General features: G+C 41.4%; 2 protein-coding genes across 4 annotated transcripts in view; both read right to left on the reverse strand.

The window, feature by feature from the left end:
- Positions 1-15,679, reverse strand: part of LOC118362165 (zinc finger protein DPF3-like) — a 37,072-nt gene extending 21,393 nt beyond the window's left edge. Inside the window, exons 1-2 of one of the 3 annotated variants that reach the window (XM_052486192.1) lie at positions 15,519-15,679; positions 5,282-5,442 (exon numbers count right to left, since the gene is read on the reverse strand). In XM_052486192.1, the coding sequence (XP_052342152.1) occupies positions 5,282-5,442; positions 15,519-15,550 (193 nt within the window). In that variant the 5' untranslated portion in view covers positions 15,551-15,679. Of the gene's footprint in view, positions 1-5,281; positions 5,443-5,885; positions 5,939-13,500; positions 13,645-15,518 lie in introns of those variants that run through there. The other 2 variants (XM_052486191.1, XM_052486193.1) reach the window with 2 other exon arrangements.
- A 268-nt stretch (positions 15,680-15,947) lies between these two features.
- LOC118362471 (zinc finger FYVE domain-containing protein 1) lies at positions 15,948-27,029 on the reverse strand. Its single transcript, XM_035742825.2, has 11 exons — positions 25,284-27,029; positions 24,650-25,154; positions 23,567-23,781; positions 21,607-21,713; positions 21,408-21,516; positions 21,192-21,289; positions 19,341-19,458; positions 19,040-19,210; positions 18,637-18,817; positions 18,354-18,467; positions 15,948-18,101 (listed from the first exon to the last, which is right to left on the reverse strand). The coding sequence occupies exons 1-11, from the start codon at positions 25,869-25,871 to the stop codon at positions 17,869-17,871; spliced, it is 2,439 nt and encodes an 812-aa protein (XP_035598718.2). The 5' UTR covers positions 25,872-27,029; the 3' UTR covers positions 15,948-17,868.
- Between the last annotated feature and the right edge of the window lie 369 nt (positions 27,030-27,398).

Here is a 27,398-nt window from a genome sequence, read left to right on the forward strand (position 1 = left end):
AACATGAAAAATATTGATAACTGGTAGAACAAATAAAACAACACATTCTATATTCAAACACCATATTAAAACAGAAAATACCTCACATTTTCCAAAACCATGTCTGAGACTCGGAGCTAGCCAATTTATGCTTTTTGAGGTCGTTTCGGTTCGATTATAAAAAAAAGAAATCACAGATTTCGGTTTCAATGTAATATTTTTTAAACATGAAACGCTTTGTGCATTATGTGGGATGAATGCTGTAACACAGAATAAAGAATACAGAATAAAGAAAACATAGCTGTTGCTCATATCGTTTGCTTGAAAATTGATAAATTGTTAAAAAAAAGAGTAAAGGCCTGGGTCAATAGACACACATACCAGCTCTACTAGTAGTACTGCTACTACCAGCAGTACCACACCTGCACCTGTCGACAACCCAAGTTTTTCTGTGCCACGAGCACATCCAATGTTAGCATCAGTAATTCTACATGTTGTTGTTAACCCAGTTAGCATGGACACTGACAGTTGTGAATCTGATGCAGCCGAAGAGCTACTGCCCCCTTACCTGGGAAAGCACCGAACAACAGACAGGGATGTTGGACCATCGAAGGGGTTCACTTATATTGGGAGTAGTGCCTTTCCTCTGCCAGTGTGTTATATGTGCAAAAGAACTATCTCACAACTCGATAAAACCTTCACTCTTGCACAGACATTTAGAAACAAAACATGCCAATTTGAAAAATAAGCCACAGGAGCTTTTTTAGAATTAAGATGACTTTCGAGTTGTAAGACATGTATAAAAGCAACAGATACCATTAATAAGGGGCAAGAAGTGCCTTATATGAGCTACCGAGTGGCTAGGACAAGCAAGTCCCATACTATTGTGGAGGACTTAATTCTCCCTTCTGCTGCAGATATGACTGGGACAATGCTGGGGTAAAAGGCCTATAAAACTATACAGACAATGTCTTCATCAAACAACACTGTTTCACGACGCATCAGTGACATGGCAGGAGATGTTTTTAAACAATTACTGCATCACATACATGCCAGTGAATTCTATGCATTACAGCTGGATGAGTCAACAGTAGTGGCAGGCCTGGCACAGCTCCTGGTATATGTCCGTTACGTTTATGGGGGGGTCAATTAAGGAAGACATCCTCTTCTGCAAACCACTGGAAATCAGGACAACAGGAGAGGATATTTTTTAAGTACTGGACAGCTTTGTGACATCAAATGGACTTTGGTGGTCAAGATGTGTTGGTATCTGTACTGATGGCACAAAAGCCATGACAGGGAGACATAGTGGAGTGGTAACGCACGTGCAAGCAGTCGCTCCCGACGCCACTTGGGTCACTGCAGCATCCACGAGAGCCTCTTGTTGCCAAGGGGTGCCTGACAGCTTGAAAGACATTTTGGATATTACAATGAAAATGGTTGACTTTGTTAAAGCATGGCCCATGAACTCTCGACCATGTAACGCTTTTACAACACACAGAAGTGCACTGGTTATCAAGGGGCAAAATACTGACAGGTTTTTTTTTATTCAGAGAGGAGCTTAAAGTTCTTTACTGACCATAATTGTCACTTTATTGTCATAATTTTCACTTTATTTAACTAGGTAAGTCAGTTAAGAACAAATTCTTATTTACAATGATGGTCCAGACAACGCTGGGCCAATTGTGCTCCGATAGATGGGACTCTCAGTCATGGCCGGATGTGATACAGCCTGGATTCGAACCAGGGACTGTTGTTACGCTTCTTGCACTGAGATGCAGTGCCTTGGACCGCTGCGTCCATGTGTGTGTGTTAACTATTTAACTGTATTAGAATGCATAAAAGGCCGCAATTTATTTTTATATTGGTTAACGGTGTTGGTTTTTTTGGCAAGGAAAATATTGGATATCGGCCAAAAATGTCATATCTCAAAAAAGGTGGTGTGCGATTCCATTCGTACCATGGTTTGCTGCAGGTGAGAACGCAGTCCAGACCAAACACAGGAAAAGAACCAGAGGTGTGCAGTATTATTTGTTGTTTGACTGCAAGTGTTTTGATGAAATGCACACAGTAGCCTCCCAAACATTTGAGCGCATCCAATGCAGATTAGAGGAGATGAGGCTATGCAGCTGATATACACTACATGATCAAAAGTATATGGACATATAACTTCTCGTATAACATCTCATTCCAAAATCATGGGTATTAATATGGAGTTGGTTCCTCCCTTTGCTGCTATAACAGCCTCTGCTCTTCTGGAAAGGCTTTCCACTAGATGTTGGAACATTGCTGCGGGGACTTGCTTCCATTCAGCCACACGCATTAGTGAGGTCGGGCACTGATGTTGGGCGATTAGGTCTGGCTCGCAGTCACTGTTCCAATTCATCCCAAAGGTGTACGATGGGGTTGAGGTCATGGCTCTGTGCAGGGCAGTCAAGTTCTTCCACACCAATTTCGACAAACCATGTCAGTATGGAACTCGCTTTGTGCATGGGGCATTGTCCTGCTGAAACAGGAAATGGCCTTCCCCAAACTGTTGCCACAAAGTTGGAAGCACAGAGTCGTCTAGAATGTCATTGTATGCTGTAGTGTTAACATTTCCCTTCACTGGAACTAAGGGACCTGGCCCGAACCATGAAAAACAGCCCCAGACCATTATTCCTCCTCCACCAAACTGTACAGTTGGCACTATGCATTGGTGCAGGTAAGGTTCTCCTGGCAACCACCAAACTCAGATTTGTCCATCGTACTGCCAGATGGTAAAGTGTGATTCATCACTCCAGAGAACGCGTTTCCACTGCTCCAGAGTCCAATGGCGGTGAGGTTTACACCACTCCAGCATTGCGCATGGTGATGTTAGGCATGTGTGTGGCTGCTCGGCCATGGAAACCGATGTCATGAAGCTCCCGACCAACTGTTATTTTGCTGACGTTGCATCTAGAAGCCGTTTGGAACTCGGTAGTGAGTGTTGCAAACAAGGACAGACGCGCTCTAACAGTCAGCGGACCCGTTCTGTGAGCTTATGTGGCCTACCACTTCGTAGCTGAGCTGTTGTTGCTGCTAGACGTTTTCCACTTACAGTTGACTGGGGCAGCTCTAGCAGGGCAGAAATTTGACAAACTGACTTCTTGGAAAGGTGGCATCCTATGACGGTGCCATGTTGAAAGTAACTGAGCTCTTCAGTAAGGTCACTCTATTGCCAGTGTTTGTCTATGGAGATTGCATGGCTGTGTGCTCGATTTTATATACCTGTCAGCAACGGTTGTGGCTGAAATAGCCAAATCCACTCATTTTTAAGGGTTGTCCACATACTTTTGTATAAACAGTACTAGTCAAAAGTTGGACACACCTACTAATATACCCACTCATTCAAGGGTTTTCCTTTATTCTATTATTTTCTACATTGAAGAATAATAGTTTAAACATAACCACTATGAAATAACACATATGGAATCATGTAACCAAAAAAGTGTAAAACAAATCCAAATATATTTTAGAATTTAGATTCTTCCAAGTATCCACCTTTGCCTTGATGACAGCTTTTGTCTTCAATATTATTCTACGATGTAGAAAATTGTAAAAAAAAGAAGAAGAAAAATCCTTGAATGAGTATGTGTCCAAACTTTTGACTGGTACTGTAAGTATTCAGACCCTTTGCTATGAGAAACAAAATTGATCGTCCTTGAGATGTTTCTACAACTTGATTGGAGTCCACCTGTCGTAAATTAAATTGATTGGATATGATTTGGAAAGGCACCTGTCTATATAAGGTCTAACAGTTGACAGTGCATGTCAGAGCAAAAACCAAGACATGAGGTCTAAGGAATTGTCTTTAGAACTCCCGAAACAGGATTGTGTTCAGGAACAGATCTGGGGAAGGCTACCAAAAAATATCTGCAGCATTGAAGGTCCCCAAGAACACAATGGCCTCCATCATTCTACAATGGAAGAAGTTTGGAACCACCAATATTCTTCCAAGAGCTAGCTGGCCACCCAGCCAAACTGAGCAATCAGGGGAGAAGGGCCTTGGTCAGAGAGGTGACCAATAACCTGATGGTCACACTGACAGAGCCCCAGACTTCCTCTGGGGTAGATGGGAGAACCTTCCAGAAGGACAACCATCTCTGCAGCACTCCACCAATCAGGCGTTTATGGTAGAGAGGCTAGACGGAAGACACTCCTCAGTAAAAGGCACATGACAGCCAGCTTGGAGTTTGCCAAAAGGCACCTAAAGGACTCTCAGATCATGATCATTGGCCTGAATGCCAAGAGTCCCGTCCGGAGGAAACCTGGCACAATCCCTACAGTGAAGCATGGTGGTGGCAGCATTATGCTGTGGGGACGTTTTTGAGCGGCAGGGACTGGGAGACTAGTCAGGATCAATGGAAAGATGAACAGAGCATAGTACAGAGAGATCCTTGATGAAAACCTTCTCCAGAGCGCTCAGGAACTCAGACTGGGGCGGAGGTTCACCTTCCAACAGGACAACGACCATAAGCACACAGCCTAGACAATGCAGGAGTGGCTTCGGGACAAGTCTCTGAATGTCCTTGAGTGGCCCAGCCAGAGCCCGGATTTGAACCCAATGAAACATATCTGGAGAGACCTTAAAACAGTTAAGCAGCAACGCTCACCATCAAATCTGACAGAGCTTGAAAGAATATGCAGAGAAGAATGGGAGAAACTCCCTAAATACAGGTGTGCCAAGCTTGTAGCGTCATACCCAAGAAGACTTGAGGCTGTAATCGCTTCAACCTAGTAGGTGCTTCAACCTAGTAAAGGGTCTGAATACTTATGTAAAAGTGATATTTCAATTTTGATTTTTTTTATACATTTGAAAACATTTCTACAAACCTGTTTTTGCTTTGTCATTATGGGTTATTGTGTGTGGATTGATGAACGAAAAAAAAAACAATTTAATCAATTTTAGAATAAGGCTGTAACGTAACAATGTGGAAAAAGTAAAGGGGTCTGAATACTTTCCTAATGCACTGTATATGAATAGTTCTCCTGGAGGGAACATGAACACTATTGGATATCATTATATTAGACATGTGTGTAGCTGTAGTGTCCAGAGGGACATATTTAGACAGATGACATTACCCACTAAACGTCAACTGAATGATAGTTTTAAGGCAATTCCATGCTAAAAGAGTGATGCCGAGACTGTTTTTATTTGACATACATTTCAAAGTGAAAAATCTGAGTCTCAGCAACACTGTTGGCGTGGAATTGGCCTTTAGTAAACCACAGAGCCAGCCATCATAACTCCCAACCAACAGAGTAGTGCTTCTCTACCCACCAGGGCTGCGATGGTGGCGCTCCATCCAGATGTAGCAGTTGTTCTGTGCCACACCGGTCTGGGAGTCCAGGAAGGGCAGGCGCACGCTGCGCTCGGCACACAGGCGGGCATTGTAGCTGCGGCACTGCTCAATGGCCTCTTTGTAGAACTGGTCACCCAACCTGCAGCAGGGAGACAATTCAGACAGAGGTCAACACCACATGTGGTTGTGTGGCTGTTATAGACACTGAAATAGGCCAAAATACCAGATTAGTGGCTAACCAGACAATTCATTTCAGCCATGACTCACTGACCACCATGGACCACTAGAAATATCCCTACAGACCGTATGTTCTTCAGGGGAAGAGAAGTTTCCATTTGACTGTCATATACTGTACATTAAGCCATGTAGATCTTGTAGACCTAAACCCAGCCCCAAACAAAACTATAAAATGAGTTTGTATAGGCCGTCATTTTAAATAAGAATTTGTTCTTAAATGACTTGCCTAGTTAAATAAAGGTTCAATAAAATAAATCAATAAAGGTTTTCCTGATCTGACAGATTATACACCATGTAAAACATTATAGGGTTGGTATTGGCTACATTCTGGAAGCATATTTTCACCTCTTCATCCTCTGTACTGCTCTGTCGGCATACAATCAGGGATGGCGGGTCATGGGCCGTTCCCTAGCGACCAGCAGAAATGCAATGATGATTACAGTCAGCTTTTAAATCATGTTAATCACCAGGGTCAATCAAATAATCAAACAACACTATTCCCAGGATCTTCAACCGCTGATTGAAGTGGCTTTACCATGGACAAACAACGTGACTAAGATGAATGTTGTCTGTGTGATGCTTACATTGCTCTTTGCGGAGACTGGCGTGACATTCATATAGCCTAGCCCAGGGTTCCCCAACTGGTGCCCCGTAGCCCAAATTGGCCCATCAAGTTCTGATATATATATATTTTTTGCACTTTCATTCATTCATTTCAAGACTGTAAAACACCAGAAAATCAGCTGCAAGTGAGGTTTGAAATTATTATGTTTTAGATAAATATTATATCTTTTTGGGCTTCTTGCGGTCAATTCGCAGTCTACAAATGATTTGTAATTATGTTCCGACCCCCTGACCATCCGCTGAATCTAGTTGATGATCCCTGGCCTTTCCTTACATCATCTGGAAGAAAAATCTGGCCTTAACAGCCATATACTCTTATAATCTCCACCCGGCACAGCCAGAAGAGGACTGGCCACCCCTCAAAGCCTGCTTCCTCTCTAGGTTTCTTCCTAGGCTCCTGCCTTTGTAGGGAGTTTTTCCCTAGCCACTGTGCTTCAACATCTGTATTGCTTGCTGTTTGCGGGTTTAGGCTGAGTTTCTGTATAAGCACTTTGACATGTGTGGATGTAAAATGGGCTTTATAAATACAGTTGATTTGATCATGACCTCTGGGTCGCTGGGACATGACTGAATCACATGACTGATTCTACACAGTAGTGAGCCTTGGTTTCTATTTAGGGTGATGAATTAATGAGGAAGATGATGTGCTGGGCGAGGGTATCACAATATAGAATGTGTTCAAAGAGTCTCATGTCTAACATATAAAGACTTACAGACACAACTACTGCTAACATTATCTCAATGATCTTATAGTTTGGAGATTTTTTCCAATGCCGGTGATAGTTTGGCAGCCCCTTAGGGTATCAATGTTAATATTTGCTGTGAAAGGAGGATATTTCACATTCAAACCTTCAGTCCCTGCCACACAGCTCATATGGTAATTAGTCTGCTTAATTAATCTCAGCAGAGCCGCTAGCACACAGACAGGTTTTAATTTGACTACATCAAAGATGAGGATAAATGCTGAATCTTACACAAAAGGCAGCAACATATGCCTGTGTAAAGTTCTACCTAGCTGGGCCCGCCACTGGTATAGCTTACCCATAATACATTTTCACCACATGTTCTCGATTACAAAACGCACAAGCAGCCATTTTGAAAAGACACACTTAATGAGGCGCTATAATCGTAGCTCTCCCAGCCTCAATTAGAGATACGGAGGTCTGTGAGAAGAGGAGGCATTGGCACGCTTGGGCCGGGCAAAGAAGGCCAAATCCGCTTTCTCTCTCTCCTCCTTGTCCTACAAATCTATCCTCTCTTTCTCCCTGACTCTCTGATTAGACAACTTCCAACAGATAAACAGACATGCTTGGAATGTTTTCCCTCACATAGAGGAAGGCACTGCGGTAAGACAAAGCCACAGTGTTTGAGGATTCTTGGAATGAGGCTGCATGTCAGTGTGGTTGTGAAGAGTAAACAGTTCCAGGTACACAAGGCAATAAGAGGGAAAAGAGAGAGAAAGAAGGGAGAGAAAGAAGGGGAGAGCACGAGAGAGACGGAGAGCATGAAGCTCAGAGAGAGAGGTTAAAGACAAACCATCAGAAAGGATTGCACGGTAACTAGCAGGCTGCATTGTTTTCCTTCCTCGTGTTATAAACCAACAAAGACAGTGAATAGTAGGCTAGATAATAATGACAATGATATTCTTTGCCTTGTGGAAATTTCATAGAGCAATGACATTTCTAAAGGCTCTAAAACTAGCCTCTGAGCAGCACAGGAATTTTTACAGGAACAAATCACAAACTGGGGTTTATGCACATGCAGAGTGGCCAACTGGTAAGCGCTCGCTTGAGGGTTTAATATAAAATAATCCATCTGAAAAGGTGATTGAGCAGTGAGTGACAGAGTTTATTCAATTTTAAATAAACCTCAAGACTAGACTACTGATAATAATGATGACTATTATGCCTGCCCAAACTAAAGCACCACGTTCCTGGGACCAGAAATGACTAATATGTCATAGCACCTCAATCATGTTTCAAGATTGTATGCCATAAACAGCTACAACACATGTAACTGTTGAACAATACAGTCATTAGGCTACTAACCGACTTAAAGAACATTTAGGCCTTAAACTACCATCATGTCATGTGAATCTGAATGCTGTACCTAGATCACTTCAGTCGAGCTTCAGCGTCTGACCAAAAACATCCAGGAGGATAGAAAACAAACAAGCCGCGAAAGTCATGTTAAAAGCTCCCTCTGTTATGAGGTGTCAACTGTCTGTCTCAAAGGCTGCTGCGTGTCTTTCATCCTACTAGTGCACTGGCCCTGAGCAGCAGATGCAGCAGCCTAGGTGAGAGACATCTCCAACACTCATCATGAGTGACGAGCCTCAGCGTCTGAGAGCACAAGAGGTGAGAGAGGCACCGCTCATACTCACATACGTTTTTTTCCCCCACTCTCCGTTATTTAGCACCTTTGTGTGACATTGAAGTGGTTGGAAGGTTGTTCCAACGGTAAAAATACATAGCAGAGCTAACCAGACACTGTTGTGACTTAGCTACAGTAAGGGAAAGCCTAGCTCAAAAGCACACATCATCTAACAGATGTGAGTGAGGGGGAAACAACAACAAAATAATATTGTGGCTTCTGGGGCCTCCTCGATCAGTGTGCTCCTGTCAACAATCTGGGCGTCGCATGTCTGTGCCCAGCCCTTAGTTTGAGCATTAGATGAACACACATTTTGCATAATAGAGAATGATAACTCAATTTCCATGAGGCCAGGCAAGCCAAGTGATCTGCAGAAGCCTAATTCAGAACATTAATTCCATTTATTTTTACACTACATTTGAGGAACCCCTAGAGTTTTATACTGAGCAAAAATATAAAACAACATGTAAACATGTGTTAGTCCTAATTATTTTCAGTCTTCAACATAGAAATGCTACCAATTTTTTTTATTGAAACTTGTTACAAATGATGGAGTCACACAAGATTCACAGAATTATATTTTGAAAGAGGAAGTAAAGTACTTTAAGAATATGTTTTTGTTTCAGTCTCCTCCATCTCCACTAAACAAAGCTAATTGTATGGATTTCTTTCCTATTAATAATGTAAAATTAACATCTGTACAGAAATACTCTGTGATGGCCAAATTACAGAGGAGGAATGTTTTGATGCAATTAAAGCCTTTAAGTGTGTGAAAACTCCAAGGCTGGATGGCATACCAGTGGAAATATACCAAACTGTTTTTTGATATACTCAGAGGACCATTATTAGCATGTTTTAACCACTCCTATATATTCGCAACAAGAAGGTCTGATTTCATTATCACTGAAACAGAATCCAAGTGTATATTTAAAGATCCAGTCCATTTAAACAATTGGAGGCCTCTTACACGTCAGTGTTATGATGCAAAAAATTCTAGCTAAATGCTTGGCGCATAGAATTAATAAGGTATTGTCAGATATTATCCATCCTAATCAGACCATTTTTTACATGGATAATACCTTGGAGATAATATAAGACAAGTACTGGAAACAATAGAATACTATGAAGTATTGGGGAAACCAGGCCTGGTTTTCATAGCTGATTTTGAAAAGGTTTTTGATAAAGTACAACTGGAGTTTATATATAAAATGCCTAGAATATTGCGATTTTGGGTTATGTATGATAACCCTAGGTGTAAAATTGTAAATAATGGCTACATCTCAGAAAGTTTCAGACTGTCAAGAGGAGTACAACAAGGTTGTCCACTATCGGCATATCTATTTATTATTGCCATCGAAATGTTAGCTGTTAAAATTAGATCCAACAATAATATTAAGGGATTAGAAATCCGTGGCTTAAAAACAATGGTGTCATTCATTGTACACTGATCATTCATGTTTTCTTTTAAAACCACAATTAGCATCCCTCCACAACCTCATAAAGGATCTACGTACTTTGGCTAACCTCTTTGGATTAAAACCAAATTATGATAAGTGTACTATATTACGCATTGGATCACTGAAAAATGATACTTTTACATTACCGTGTAGTTTACCAATAAATTGGTCTGACGGGGATGTGAACATACTCGGTATACATATCCCGAAAGAAAGAAATGTTCTCACTCCAATAGATTTTTATAGAAAGTTAGCAAAAATAGATTAGATCTTGCTGCCATGGAAAGAAAAATACCTGTCTATTCGTGGAAAAATTCCCATGATCTTTAGTCATATCACAGTTTATCTATTTGCTTATGGTTTTGCCTACACCTAGTGACACACGTTTTAAATTATATGAACAAAAAAATATTCAATTTTTTTTGGAATGGCAAGCCAGACAAAACTAAAAAGGCCTACTTATATAACGAGTATGAATTCAGAGGGCAGAAATTCTTAAATGACTCACTAAAGGCATCAGGCATACAAAAGTTATACTTAAAATCAGAAATATTTATCTTGTAAATTAGTAAGAATGTATCACCCCATGTTCAAGAATGGCCTTTTTCCCTATATTCAGATTACAACTGCTCACTTTCGGTTTTCTGAAAACTAAATAATTTCCAAAATATTGTTATTTTTTAAACAAGCCTTAGAAAGTTGGTTGCAATTTCAGTTTAATCCACCTCAAAGACAGAACAAATAATACAGCAAATATTGTGGTTAAACTCAAATATACTAATTGATTTAAAACATTTAAAAAAGTATTTAAAAAAAACATTTAAAAAGGTAGCATTTTTGTAAATTATATCATAAACAGGACTGGTGGAGTTATGTCACACGTGCAGCTAACACAGACATATGTAAAATGTCTGCTCTACCCAAAATGATCACCAATTAATTGCAACATTACCACAAAAATGGAAGAGGCAAGTGGAAGGGGGAAAAAGTAAAGAACTTGTCTGTCGGCCCTGCATTAAAGACCAAAAATTGTTGAAGAAAATTGTGATAAATAAAAATATATACAAATTTCATTTAAGGACGCAAACATTGCAAAATAGTTGGGAAGAGATTTGCGATGTACCGATTCCATGGCGCATGGTTTATGAATTGACAAGCAAAACGAAGCAGGATTCAAAACTTCATTTTTTTAAATTGAAATTATTATACAAAATTATTGCAACCAATAGAATGTTATATACAGTATATGGGGGATACAATCTTACCAGCTCTGCAGATTTTGCTGCGAGGAGTCATTTGATCATTCAATTTGGTACTGTCCATACGTAGCTCATTTTTGGTCACAGCTCCAGGAATGGCTGAAGACTTGCAACATTTACATAGAACTAACACTGCAGATAGCAATACTGGGTGATTTGAAAAGTCATACTCAAATTGATCAATAATATATATATATATTATTTTAGCAAAAAAATTTATCTTTAATTTACAATCTGTAGAAGCTATGGGAATAGAAAGGTTAAGGGCTTTTTGTGAAGCATCAAATCACAGCACAAAAAAATATACGGCAAAACCCATTCTGATTGGCTGGGCCTGGTTCCACAGTGGGAGGGCCTATGCCCACCTATGGCTGTGCCCCTGCCCAGTCATGTGAAATCCATTGATTGATTAATCAATCCCTAATCTATCAAATGTATTTATAAAGCCCTTCTTACATCAGCTGATGTCACAAAGTGCTGTACAGAAACCCAGCCTAAAACCCCAAACAGAAAGCAAAGCAGGTGTAGAACCACTGTGGCTAGGAAAAACTCCCTAGAAAGGCCGGAACCTAGGGAGAAACTTAGAGAGGAATCAGGCTATGAGGGGTGGCTAGTCCTCTTCTGGCTGTGCCGGGTGGAGACTATAACAAAACATGGCCAAGATGTTCAAATTTTCATAGATGACCAGCAGGGTCAAATAATAATAATCACAGCGGTTGTAGAGGGTGCAACTGGTCAGCACCTGAGGAGTAAATGTCAGTTGGCTTTTCATAGCCAATCATTCAGAGTATCTCTACCGCTCCTGCTGTCTAGAGAGTTGAAAACAGCAGGTCTGGGACAAGGTAGCACGTCCAGTGAACAGGTCAGTGTTCCATAGCAGCAGGCAGAACAGGTGAAACTGGAGCAGCAGCACAACCAGGTGGACTGGGGACAGCAAGGAGTCATCAGGCCAGGTAGTCCTGAGGCATGGTCCTAAGGCTCTCTAATGAATTTATTCCAATTTACTCATTTCCTTTTATGAACTATAACTCAGTAAAATCATTGAAATTGTTGCATTTATATTTTTGTTCAGTATAGTTTAGGGCCTATGAGGGCTGGAGTTACAGTGTTGGAGTTACAATGTTGTTGTCTAGACCTTGATACTCTTATAGCCATACATTTTCCAACAGGCTGTAAAAGGGCAATACAATACATATTTTTCAGAATAACCATTTCCTCCAACAACTTCTGCCTTTTGAGATCTGTTGAGGCAAATGTCTTGGGTTTTGTAGGTACATGTCAGCTTTACAGGAAACCAGAGCTGCAGCATTGAAAGAGGGGAGGGTCTAGAGAGAGACTGCATTCTGACAACAGGCCCTTGATTACAACCATCAGCACAACAGAGCCAGGATGAGGGCTAGAGGAAAACCATGACGATAGGCCTACACCTCACTACAGTACCAATACACATACAGCATGACTCACTCAAAGCCAACCGCAGAGTAATGGCATAGTGTCATACAAGACTTCCTATCGAACACGTTGACCCTATAGCTAAGATAGCCAGTTCACCGAGTCATCTTTAAAGATAACACACTGTGCACACACAGGCTCAATATTTATTTTCAATATTTATGCTCCATTTTATCAGTAGCTTGTAGAGGCCCTTCTCCCTCTTCTTCTCACCCTATATCTCCCTCTCATGCATACAGGAATTAACACACACACAGTGTGGGAGGAGCAACACTTAAGGTACACCCACCACATCCTTCTCTATAACAAAGCCAACAAGACTCCCTAATTAAATTTGCCTAATCTCAAATGAGAATACTCTTGATACAAAATTGTCAAACTGGTCCACATGAGCAACATCCAATTAGTGTCAAGTGTGACTAATTATAATCTGAAAAATGACATGTGGCTAATTATAGCAGATTGAAACACTTCATTAAGCATAGCTTATAGCGAGGAGACATTTCACATTTGAATGTTAAAACCTCTCTATGAGATGAAGAAGCAGCAGCTTCAGGCACAATAGAATGTGTAGGTTGATCTTGTTGGATGCAAGGATAAAGTGTTTTAGAGGAAATTAGTCCAGCAAAATGTATTTTAAAAAATGGCACATGCTCAAACTAGGCTACATTGTGCCAACTGGGAACCACAGCCATGAAATTATGAAACAAGACTATCCCTTTATGCTTGTCAGTGGTAGAGCTGTTCCCTCTCATTTATGCAGTCATGAATGTATAATAACAATGGCAATCATACGTAAATGGAGGGTATAGGCGAGGAGCACACTCCCTTGATCCTGTAGGGCCCATGGGGGTGCCAGGGTACTTCTACCGAGGAGCAGATGGGTCTTCTGTCCAGCAGCGTAGGCACAGGTGGGCCTGGGCCCACCCAATCAGATTGAGCAGATATGCTCTCTCTACTTGTTCCAAATGGGACATTAGTCTTTTTACCTAAAAATGCAAACAAGCTCAGAATTCAGAGCAGTGCACTGGAATGACATTCAGATTAACTGGAATGGCATTCACTCTCATAGGATGGTTGGCCAAAATTAACTGAAAGCCACACCCCCAACAAGCCACAAATATGACCACATTGAGGTATACGTCACTGTGTTTCTATGGCTATATGCACCATGCCACTGCCTACATTATTTGTTCATTTAGCAAACAAGACAGCTCATAATCCAGTGCCTTTATGACAGTCAACACACCTACAGTTTAGCTTTAAAAAAATACTCAGCCTCATGGCAAAATTGCAGGAAATCAGCTTTAAAAACAGCTAAATTGTATCTTTGCCCCATAGCAAAATGTGTAGAACTGCAGGAATTTAGCCTCACCCAAAAAAATGTATTTCCCCACCCAAATTTTTGCAGGCCCATCCAACCAACATCTTTTCTCTACACTACTGACATCTGCCATAGCATCCTGATAAATTGGCACAGGATCCTGGACCAGGTTAATATGCACCACTCCTCCATTTAAAAAAGGCACTGTCAAGTTATATCCCTCATTCTTCACCTCCAGACAGTCTCACCATCTGTACTGCACATTTCAAAAGGTCTGGTTATACCTAAACTGTCCTGCTGCACTACAACAGTCTGTCAGTGTCCAAACATGGATAGCAACAAAAATGGCCTACCGGTAGGTCTTGTCCATGTCTTTGAGAAAATGTACATACAGGCGTTGCCAATACCACTCAATACATACAAACTTGCTTTGAAATGATTAAATTGACAATAGTTTTTTTCTCAACTTCAATGGGATGATTAGATATTTTCTGACAAAAGAATGTTAGATACAATGTTAAAGGGCTCCCGATTGGTGCAGCGGTCTAATGCACTGCATCTCAGTGCAAGAGGCGTCACTACAGACCCTGGTTCGATTCCAGGCTGTATCACAACCAGTCGTGATTGGGAGTCCCAAAGGGCGGTGCACAAATGGCCCAGCGTCGTCCGGGTTAGCCCGTCATTGTAAATAAGAATTTGTTCTCAACTGACTTGCCTAGTTAAATAAAAAGATACTACAAAACATATATGGAGTCATGGACAAACACTGTAGACTCATAAAGTGGTGCCTGCACACAGAGCGTAGCATAAAACTGAAATTATGGCACTGGCGTTACAAAATACATAGGCCTACTATCTCCAACTGAAATTCCGGGGCTCACGTTGCTGTCACTTCGCTTTCGGAAGGAAAGGCATGCAAATGTAAAATTCCTCCTCCCTTGCTCTACCGGGTCCTGGACCTGACCACATCTGCGCTCAGCGCCAAAGTTGATATGTCGACAATTCACACCAACTATAAACGACTCTGAATCGGAATGTCAATGTTATTACGTAAATATCCAACATTAATGTAATATTGTATTTTATTCGTTCTCGTCAGAGCGCAATGCATGTTGAAACACTTTTGTGCTTAATTTTGAAGTAGGATTAAAAGTATCGGTCAAAGCGTCTCTGGATGGGGAGTCAATAAATTAGCAGGTTTAGGCTATAGGCCTAATGTGTAATTCATATATCATTCGCCTATCATAACCAATATTATAGCTAGAATACTGTAAATCATAAGCAGAAATGTCTAATAAAAAACTAAGTAGGTACTACTTTGGTGAAAGCGGTGGCACATTATGCAAGTAGACATACACAAAATGCTAAGACAGCATTATTTCTCATTTGCACGCGTCTTGTACTTGCTTGAAAAGACGGATCATTTTAATATAAGTATTGTCAACAAAGTAACAAAATAGAATTTTATCAATTTGTCAAAATTACTTACGCTTTTAGTGGGTTCTGAATGACAGCCGCCATTTTGCTACACTGTAACGCAATATCAGCGTCTTGCAGTTCTGAGGGAAACCTACGCAAAAGCAACCAATCAGGGCTCGGGGTAAAATCGTTGGCCAATGCATCCACAGTATACGTAAATAAGGCGTGGCCTGTGTGGTAAACTCAATGAGTAAACTGTCAAAACGATTTTAAAGGGTTCTGCCTATATTTATATTGTAGAAAACGGAATACCGACCATATGTCTATGATACTGACTTCTTGAAGAGATAGCTAAAGTTGTCAGAAACTTTCTTCCTACCAATGCAACAAAACTAAGGTTGCCAGGGTTTGAAGAAGAGCACATCTTATTAGAAATTTGAAATAGAACCTGACTAAATATCCATAGCCCCCTCCCAAACCAAATAATTATAAACAGCCATGAGCTGATAAGACTTTAATAATATAGTTATTCCACCACTTATGGACATTGTCAATATGCAGACATCCACACTTTTTCATGATCGTATGTTCAATAACAGCATAACATAGTGTTTCATACCTCTTTGTCTGTGCATTAGGAGTGTCGAGTCGAGAATTCAATCCATTATCATTTCTGTCACAAAGGTCTCTCTCAAGCAATAGGTTTGGAAAACAAAGGACTAGATGGGGACATATCTGACATTCCTGGCTATTATTCTGTGCAATATTAGCAAATCAGACATGACTTAGTTTCATACAATGACATCATTCAATCAGATAAACATTTTGACAGCAGACAAGGCAGATTCCATCGTAATTTCTATACCTCACTATCTAGGGTTACAGCTTAGACAAAAGGGCAAAAATAAAATACAAATCTAACAAAATGACAATTATCTCTTAAATGCTTACAGGACAACCTTTTTTTCATAATTTTATTTTTTTCCAAACACAAAGGAAATAAACATATGTGCTTGGTTGGCATGTATCCAGGTAATATTGTTCCCTGGGTTCTGACATTTCAGCCTCTTATTCATCTAACCATCAAAGAAGTGAAATGGTTAAGGTATAAATGCTAGCTGACTGCATATCCAAGTGTTGTATGAATGAAGGACAACCGATTCCAGTCAAGAAAGCAATTGAACTCAAATATACCAATAACACTATTCAGAAATAAAACCACATTAAACTAACTTAAGATGACCTACTGTCTACATATAGCATATCATCTCTCAATGATTAAAAAGCACAAAATATGAAAGAATGAGCATGCAATCTATTTGATACTGCAATCTTTAACATGGATGACAAATAATGCCACAGAAGCAGAGGGCTGAAAACCAATGCTGAGTTCATTGTCCCACCAGCCTATGCTTATGGTGATCAAACAAGATTCAAACAAATGGTAGTAACTGCCACACCATTCAAATTCTAGGTGCATAATGCACATCATGTGTATACACTTAACAGAAATTGTCAGATACATTACAAAAATACCACCCAGTATAAGTTAAAATATAACAATGAGGTTAGGTATTGATTTATTCAGAGATCACCAGACCCTCTGAACATCTCAAAGGCTATGCATCTTTCAGACTCAAGCTGAACAATTGTTTTCTACAAAACAAAGTTTCTAAAATCCTGAATTCACCTTCTAGCAGAATTCCATGTCTTCATAGAACCATAACCTCTGAAGTAAATATGAAGTTAGTGTCAACAGAAGCAGTAACCCAAAAGGCTATTTGTAGACCAAATATCCTAAATCTAAAGTTGACTAACTCTTGACAGACTGGTTGAAAAATGGGATATGGGTGGTCATGCATGCTCAAATCTAAGTCAAATCTTTGTTTGTTTTTTTTGTTTTTTCCTGGCTATGATAAGCAGCAGCTTTATAAAGCTGCAACAGACTTAGAGCAAACCTAAAATAGTGTAGTAGAGCATGCAATTAACCTGCAGCAGGGACTTCACTGACACCATTATCCCCTCAACATTAATTGTAACATCAGTAAAACAAGGCCTTATGGAAAGTATTGATTAAAACTAACCCCCTCCCCAGGTTCCTGAAGAAAATAACATTGCTAACATGCTACAAATGTACTTTTTTTCCATGGTAGAAAAATATTTTTTAACCATTTAAAAAAAGCTGTGATTTGGGTAAATGAAGAGCTCAAAATATCTTCCTGGCTCACTCTTTTGATAAGGACAAATTACATAGACGTTCCTGTTGTTCCACAAGGCATAAGAAACCCTAAAACTTTTTTTACTAAAAACACACTTGCCACAGACACGGGACAGAACCATTTAATGGAGGTCTATAAGGGGTGGGTGGAGGGTCTAGAGGTGGTTCAGTCCAGTGTTGTAAGGGAAGAGGGCCAGCCCCGTTAAAGGTCTCCAGGTTTCTGGTTGCAGTTAGCACAAACACGGACGGGGTGGTCCCAGCCCCGCGATGGGACCGGCCGACGCTCCAGCGAGCACTCGTCACACACGCCTTGCCCGCAGGCGCGACAGTGGTGCTTGGACAACTTGGCAGTGAAGCTGCACTGGCAGTTGTGGCAAGAGAGGATATCCTGGTCAGGCACCCAGTAGGTGGGACGCGCAGCATCCTTGACCAGACCTGAAGAGAGAGCGGACACACAGTAAAAAACGACTGTTACAATAGAATGGTTTAGTATTGCACTTCCAATAACATGTCGAACGATAAAAGTATCCTAATACTGCAGTATCTAAAAATACTTTTATTTGAGATAAGGAGCAGCAGAGAAATGTTTCATATGCCACCAGATGGCAGCCTGTCCATGGGTTTAAATTCCTGTAGTCATTGCCCATTACACAATTCTATCTGGCTCTTGTGTTACATAACACTCACCCAGTGGGATGTCAATAGCAGTAGCCACGGCGCCCAGTGTGTTTGACACTGCTTCTCCAACCTTCCTGGCCAGGTTTCCACCTTCCTCATCTTCAACCTCTGCATGCAACAGCTCTGTACAAAGCATACAACTATGTTACCACTGTAGAGTATGGCTAAAATAAACACGTATGCAGACTAAGGCTAAAAACAGATTTAAAGGCTAAGTATACTAAGTTACCACTGTACAGCATGGCTAATAATAAATACATACAGGCTAACTTTGGCTTTGAGGTGTTGGTACCTGTATGTGTGGCCCTCTGCTCAAAACAGGTGTCACAGACTCTCACGGGGACCAGACCCCAGCCTTTTTCTGGGACAGGTGTGGCTTTGGACGAGCATGTGTCACAGAACCCTTCCCCACAGGCACGGCAGTGATGCTTGGTATCGTTGTCTTGGAAGACCTCTTGGCACTTAAGGCATGTCTGGACATTACAGGGGAAAAACAAAAACAAGAGGCAGTTATTGACTGGGGAATCTAGGACGAGGGGTCGATCTGAGCCTTATCTTGTGACCCGCAAACATGGGTTGTGTAACATTGGCCCCCAGCTGAAAAGCAGCGAAGGGCAAATAAACAGGTTCCTGGACAAGAAAGTGTTGACTCAAATGTTCCACGTATGATGTGTGGTTGGTCCTCTGTCACTCACCAGGATGAGGGAGTTGGGTTTCCAGTAGGTCGGGGCGATCTGATCTGTTAGCCAGGAGGTGACGGCCTTGGCAGGCTTCACACTGAGCTCTGACACAGACTGGGCCATGAAGTTAACACCATCCAGCAGACGCTGTGCTGCATTGCTATTGTCCTTCAGGAATCCATCTGCCTGTGGAAAGTGAACATTCAGTTGCAAGAAGTTTACAAGTTATTTTGTTTACTATGTTGAGAATGTGGAAATAATACCAATAGGCATTTAGAAGTATTTTAGTAGGTATGTGGTGTGGTAGTTCTCTTACCCCAGGCCATATATGCTGGATTTCAGTGCGGACCACCGTATCCACTGGGTCCTGGTTCCCATACCAGTACTGCCGGCTCCGATAGATCACCCCACAGTTTGGACATTCAATCACGTACCTGCAGAGACACAAAAAAAGTTACATTTTACAGAGCAGTTATAACCATATACAGTGCATTTGGAAAGTATTCAGACCCCTTGACTTTTCCCACATTTTGTTACAGCCTTATTTTTAAATGGATTAAATTGTTATTTTTGTCCCTTCAATCTACACACAATACCCCATGACAAAGCTAAAACAGATTAGAAATTAGAAAACAGATTTAGAAATGTTTGCAAATTTATACATTTGAAAAAAGTATTCAGACCCTTTACTCAGTACTTTGTTGAAGCACCTTTGGCAGCGATTACAGCCTCGAGTCTTCTTGGGTATGACGCTACAAGCTTGGCACACCTTTATTTGGAGAGTTTGTTCAATTCTTCCCTGCAGATCCTCTTAAGCTCTGTCAGGTTGGATGGGGAGCGTCACTGCACAGCTATTTTCAGGTCTCTCCAGAGATGTTCGAACGGATTCAAGTCCGGGATCTGGCTGGGCCTCAAGGACATTCAGAGACTTGTCCCAAAGCCACTCCTACGTTGTCTTGGCTGTGTGCTTTGGGTTGTTGTCCTGTTGGAAGGTGAACCTTTGCCCCAGTTTGAGGTCCTGAGCAGGTTTTCATCAAGGATCTCTCTGTGCTTTGCTCTGTCCATCTTTCCATTGATCCTGACTAGTCTCCCAGTCCCTGCTGCTGAAAAATGTCCCCACAGCATGATGCTGCCACCACCATTCTTCAACGTAGGGATAGTGCCAGGTTTCCTCCAGATGTGACGCTTTGCATTCAAGCCAAAGAGTTAAATCTTGGCTTCATCTGACCAGAGAATCTTGTTTCTCATGGTCTGCCATTTGGCAGACTCCAAGCGGGCTGTCATGTGTCTTTTACTGAGGAGTAGCATCCATCTGGCCACTCTACCATAAAGGCCTGATTGGTGGAGTGCTGCAGAGATGGTTGTCCTTCTGGAAAGTTCTCCCATCTCCATAGAAGAGCTCTGTCAGAGTTACCAGCGGGATCTTGGTCACCTCCCTGACCAAGGCCCTTCTCCCCTGATGGCTTAGTTTGGCTGGGCGGCCAGCTCTAGAAAGAGACTTCGTGGTTTCAAGCTTCTTCCATTCAAGAATGATCGGGGACCTTCATTGCTGCAGATATTTTTTGGTACCCTTCCCCAGATCTGTGCCTCGACACAATCCTGTCTTGGAGCTCTACGGACAATTCCTTCGACCTCATGGCTTGTTTTTTTCTCTGACATGCACTGTCAACTGTGGGACCTTATATAGACAGGTGTGTGCCTTTCAAAATCATGTCCAATCAATTGAATTTACCACAGATGGAATCCAAACAAGTTGTAGAAACATCTCAAGGAAGATCAATAATTTCAAGTCTCATAAGCAAAGGGTCTGAATACTTATGTAAATTGTAAAAGGTATCAGTTTTTTTTAAATGTGTAAACATTTTCAAAAACTGTTCTAGCTTTGTCATTGTGGGGTATTGTGTAGATTGACGAGGAAAATGTTTAATTTAATCAATTTTAGAATAAGGCTGTAACTAACAAATTGTGGAAAACCGGGTCTGAATACTTCCCGAATGCACTGTACCTCAAGACAAACTACATATCTGGAGTGCACCAAATAAGTTAGTAAACAGCTTAGGGTTAGCAATGAATGGATTGGTGATTCTAGATCAAAAAGCACCATGACTTAAAATTAGAGACACCGGTAGAAATTCAACCCCAACCGATGACCTCAAGTGTCACTCACCCTGACCAAGCAAATCTAGCAAGGCCCAACCACGGAGAATCTGAGGACGCAGAGGTCTTGGGAACCACCACCACTTCCTTTCCCCCTTCGTAACAGGCCTAGTGGGACAACAGAGGCATTGCGGTCAGCCTGATACAGAGTCAGATCTTCAGAATGTCATATGGCAACATTGGGTTCAGGTAGTACGAGATTTAGGTGGATATCCACAGAACTAACCTTACAGGTGTAGATGCGATTGTCGTATTGGGGTGAGTAACGGCAGCGGTGTTTGGCCTCATGACACACCCCCTCCCCAAGGTGGTTCATGCTGTTCTTGCAGCCAGAACTAAAATAGCAACAACAATGTGACTGGTTAAAACCCTCGCTGTAGTCAGTGGCATGAGATGGAGAAAATGAAATAAATGAGAGGACTTACCCGCAACTGAGGCAGAGGCAGGAGCAGGTGAAATACTCATCGGGGAAGAAGCAATTGTGGGCTATGAGCTCATCAGAGATCTCCCCATTGAAGCGCTCACTTAGGGCCTAGACAGAGAGAAACAATACATCAGAAATGTCATACACATAGCCTGACCAGATTTTTCAAACAGTGTGAAAGTAAACATATCTGTAACTAATGAATAGCAATTTTTCTAACTTGTTAAAACATCCCGTTCTTGTTTTAGTGTTTGCCTCATGTACAGTGCCTTGCGAAAGTATTCGGCCCCCTTGAACTTTGCGACCTTTTTCCACATTTCAGGCTTCAAACATAAAGATATAAAACAATTTTTTTGTGAAGAATCAACAACAAGTGGGACACAATCATTAAGTGGAACGACATTTATTGGATATTTCAAACTTTTTTAACAAATCAAAAACTGAAAAATTGGGCGTGCAAAATTATTCAGCCCCTTTACTTTCAGTGCAGCAAACTCTCTCCAGAAGTTCAGTGAGGATCTCTGAATGATCCAATGTTGACCTAAATGACTAATGATAATAAATACAATCCACCTGTGTGTAATCAAGTCTCCGTATAAATGCACCTGCACTGTGATAGTCTCAGAGGTCCGTTAAAAGCGCAGAGAGCATCATGAAGAACAAGGAACACACCAGGCAGGTCCGAGATACTGTTGTGAAGAAGTTTAAAGCCGGATTTGGATACAAAAACATTTCCCAAGCTTTAAACATCCCAAGGAGCACTGTGCAAGCGATAATATTGAAATGGAAGGAGTATCAGACCACTGCAAATCTACCTAGACCTGGCCGTCCCTCTAAATGTTCAGCTCATACAAGGAGAAGACTGATCAGAGATGCAGCCAAGAGGCCCATGATCACTCTGGATGAACTGCAGAGATCTACAGCTGAGGTGGGAGACTCTGTCCATAGGACTACAATCAGTCGTATATTGCACAAATCTGGCCTTTATGGAAGAGTGGCAAGAAGAAAGCCATTTCTTAAAGATATCCATAAAAAGTGTCGTTTAAAGATTGCCACAAGCCACCTGGGAGACACACCAAACATGTGGAAGAAGGTGCTCTGGTCAGATGAAACCAAAATTGAACTTTTTGGCAACAATGCAAAATGTTATGTTTGGCGTAAAAGCAACACAGCTCATCACCCTGAACACACCATCCACACTGTCAAACATGGTGGTGGCAGCATCATGGTTTGGGCCTGCTTTTCTTCAGCAGGGACAGGGAAGATGGTTAAAATTGATGGGAAGATGGATGGAGCCAAATACAGGACCATTCTGGAAGAAAACCTGATGGAGTCTGCAAAAGACCTGAGACTGGGACGGAGATTTGTCTTCCAACAAGACAATGTTCCAAAACATAGAGCAAAATCTACAATGGAATGGTTCAAAAATAAACATATCCAGGTGTTAGAATGGCCAAGTCAAAGTCCAGACCTGAATCCAATCGAGAATCTGTGGAAATAACTGAAAACTGCTGTTCACAAATGCTCTCCATCCAACCTCACTGAGCTCGAGCTGTTTTGCAAGGAGGAATGGGAAAACATGTCAAGCTCTCGATGTGCAAAACTGATAGAGACATACCCCAAGCGACTTACAGATGTAATCACAGCAAAAGGTGGCGCTACAAAGTATTAACTTAAGGGGGCTGAATAATTTTGCACGCCCAATTCTTCAGTTTTTGATTTGTTAAAAAAGTTTGAAATATCCTATAAATGTCATTCCACTTCATGATTGTGTCCCACTTGTTGTTGATTCTTCACAAAAAATACAGTTTTATATCTTTATGTTTGAAGCCTGAAATGTGGCAAAAGGTTGCAAAGTTCAAGGAGGCCGAATACTTTCGAAAGGCACTGTAAATGTGAGCCTGTTTGAAACTGTTTTGGAGCCATTTGACTACTGACTGAGTTATAAGCATGTCTACTACCTGCAAGGCTTTGAAGATGACGACTGGGGAGCGAGGGGAGCGGGTGGCGTTGTTGTCCAGCAGCTGCTCCAGGGTGCGCTGCAGGCCACTAAAGTCGGTTGGGGGGCTGCAGGTACGCGTGCCTCGGTACTGGATGGAGCTAAATGCCTCTGGGAAACGGCCTAGCTTCCTGAACCGCTCAAGTAGCAACCGATCTACAGACTCTGATGAATTGTCTGTTATAAATGAGGGAGAACGAAGAACTGGATGAGAAGACAGACTTAACTTTTATATATCCCTTCATAAAAATGACATTTCACTTATTACATTGATCAATCAAAACTGAGATGGAAGGTAGCAAATATGTAGCAAATTCACACACCCATTGAAGAGGAGTTGGACAACATTCCACAGGCCAAAATCAACACCCTGATCAACTCTATGCAAAGGTGATGTGTCGCGTAGCACAAGGCAAATGGTGGTCACACCAGATCTGGTGTGACCACCATTTGCCTTGTGGTTCTGATCCACACCCCTACCTTTCTTTTAAAGGTACTGTATCTGTGACCAACAGATGCATATCTGTATTCCCAGTCATGTGAAATCCATAGATTAGGGCCCAATTAATTTATTTCAATTGACTGATTTCCTTATATGAACTGTTTCTCAGTAAAATATTTTAAATTGTTGCATGTTGCGTTTATATTTTTGTTCAGAATATTTTAAGGGATATAAAATAATTTACAGTTCAACAGCCACATACTTTAAAAGGAAAAGGTCTCTAGATTATTCAAACTGCTTGACTGGTCAGTTACCTGTTCACACTATCAAAACAGCTCTGTTGAAATAACAAATACTGGTCTTAGCGTGTCAAAGGGAGATAGGGATGAGTAGGATTGTGCACCAGTAATGACCAAATCACATGTTTTATGATCTTCTATAGGAGCATTCTTGACAATATGCATGAATCTACTGTATTCCTGCTTCCACTCTGTCAAGGAAGGTGAAATAACAATGAGACTGATGAGTGCAGCAAGTAACAATCTTCGATTTGTGTACAGCATACTATGGTAAGTGTTGACTACAGTATTTCTCAGCACTGACCTGAGCCCAGCAGCTTGGTGTGGACGGTCTCATGGAATATGATGACGGCCGGACCCAGGGTGGACAGAGGCACGTCGAGGCCACAGCGGGCCGTAGTGGCCTTCAGCTCCTTGGTAAAATGCTTCAGGTAGGCGTCCGACGCGTCACACAGAAACTTGAAGAGGTCGTCATGGAGGCGGTCGGCATGGGTACGGTAGATTATGAGGTCAGAGATAGCTAGCACCTTTAGAAGGAGTCGTGTTCTTTGGCCCTGGTTGGAGCTGTTACCCAGCAGGCCCTCTGTGTCAATGACCACCACCTTGTGGATGGGGTCGAATGCTGCCCACACCCCCACTGTGCAGGACTCCTGTGTGGGGGAGGTCTTGAACACCTCCCTGCCTATGAAGAAAGTATGGTTCAGAGTGTGGGATTTGCCCTCTCCTGTGTTGCCAAAGATGGACACCACCTTGATCAGCTTGTCAGGTTTGCAGTTCAATTTCTTCACAAACGCGCCATCGTCCTTTACCTGGAGAGAAAAAAGAGTGGCGTTAGCAGATGAGGTAATTCCATTTCACAAAACACAATTTAGTTTAGAAATAAAACTGACAGAATGCAAAAACTCAAAAGGACTTTTTTTATTCCTTTCACTACCTACCTGCATCTCCTCATTCGCATCAACCAGAAGAAAACTGCAGACTTTCTCCAGAAGTTGTGCCTTCTGGACTTCTGCCTCATCTACCAATAAGCTTAAATTGATCTCTGCAGGTTTGGGTGGAGGGGTTAATTTGACTTCAACAGGTTTTGCTGAAGGGGTTGAGTTGATCTCTGCAGGTTTGGGTGAAGGGGTTGAGTTGAGCTCTGCAGGTTTGGGTGGAGGAGGATAGGCAGTGAGTGGGTGCTTCCTCTTGTTACCTCCATTGTGGGTGCTTTTCCGACACGGTTGGCAAAGGTTGACTTTGCAGTTCTGGCAGCGGACGACAGACCTGTGGCGGCAGCCATTCACTGGCCTTTCCTTCCCTCCTCTGCAGTTGTCACAGTAGGGTACATGCCATGGGCCTATTGCTACCCGTTCATGGTTCTGCAGGCCCTCTTGACTATGGAGTTCCTGCTCACAGCGAACACACTGCAAGCTTCTACATTCATCACATTCAAAAGCAGCCTCTTCTGAGCCCCCACAAGCATAGCTCTCTTGACAAATTAGACTGGTGTTAATTTCCTTTTCTGATGAACCATGACCACTCATTTTTCCTTCACAAGCCAAATCTGAACAGTTTTATGCTAGCTGGAGTAATTTGACTATAACGCCAAATAGACCCAATAGAAGAGTAAATAAATATCAATTAAGTAGTTTGTGATAACACATGACCGTAGTATTAAATATTGTGTGCTTTATAGGCTACACCTACACAACACCTAGAACATAGACAACTTTGATGTAAGTAGACTTATTAACAGGGTTGCATGGTGACAGTGCTCCAATTGACCTGTAAAGGTTCAAGATCCACTACAACTTCTTACAGCTTATTAGCCAACAATTACTGCAGCATTCCATACATTTAATACAAAAATGTCAATATGTGACACATTGCAAATATAGTACTGTGAGGCAATATGGTTGAATGTTTGTTCCGGCTATTTTAAGTCAACCTGCTCTTGACAATAACATACATTACGGTTATAACTGGCTTCGTGAACATTATAACACTGCCAGAATAAATAAGTTACAGCAAAGTAAAGCTGGAAACTCAATGTATGCAATAAAACAAATGTTTGGCAAGACAACTTCCCTGAAACATATAGCTAACCACACTAACATGAATATGTGCAAACTGGCACCAACTTGAAACCACAGCTGGGAAAACTAGCCAGCTGTTTAGAATCAAACATAAATTATTTCTCTTGTTAGCTAGCTTCCTAATTGCTACCTAGCTCGAAAATAAAATAACCTAGCTGACAGCTGCCTAAAAAAGCTAGCTAGTAAGTTAGCTGCCTGTAGCTTAGCATTTAAACAATAGTTCGCCAACTAACGTAGTTAACGTTATTTTAAACTAGCTATTCCTATGTCAATGTGACAAACTACGAGTTCTGATCAACAAAACACCGACAACAAATCACAATCGCCCCTGTCTGAAACAGCTAACATCAACTGGCTGGCTAGCTGTGTTATCCAAGCTAGACAGTTTTGGTAAACTCGGCTGTCAATAATATTATAGACGAATGTTACGATAACTGGTCGGTCAACAAAAGCATACAAAGAAAAATCGCCCAAGTCGTTTCGGGAGACTTTAAAGTATATTATTGCATTGAAATCCTTCCTAGCTTTGTCATTGTTTTGTTCATCAACCCCTTCCCTAGCGAATTTCTGTGCGCTAGGATTGTTGTTGTTGCCAGCCAGGACAGATCAGCTGATGAGATTATAAAGGCAAATTGAGGTGTATGCTGGGAAATGAAGTTGTTTTGAATGAAACAAGCAGGCGTTGTAGTCAAAAATCTATCAAATTGTCTTTGATAATATGTGTACTTCTACATAATGACACACACACATACATGGATGATGGATTTTCTAGTAAAATATGACATTTTATCAGAAAGATATTGGATTGTACAACCTGATTTAGTTGTGTGTTGAATCTGTGAAAGGGAACTTCTGACACTACCACCAATATTGCAAGACTTTAAATTGGATCATTATGAATAATGCATTTTCCTGACAGAATTAACAAATGTAGATTTTCTATGCAATTTGTAATATGCTTTAAACAAGTAAAAG

Source organism: Oncorhynchus keta, chromosome 29 (assembly GCF_023373465.1).
Source record: "Oncorhynchus keta strain PuntledgeMale-10-30-2019 chromosome 29, Oket_V2, whole genome shotgun sequence".
Lineage (NCBI taxonomy): Eukaryota > Metazoa > Chordata > Actinopteri > Salmoniformes > Salmonidae > Oncorhynchus > Oncorhynchus keta.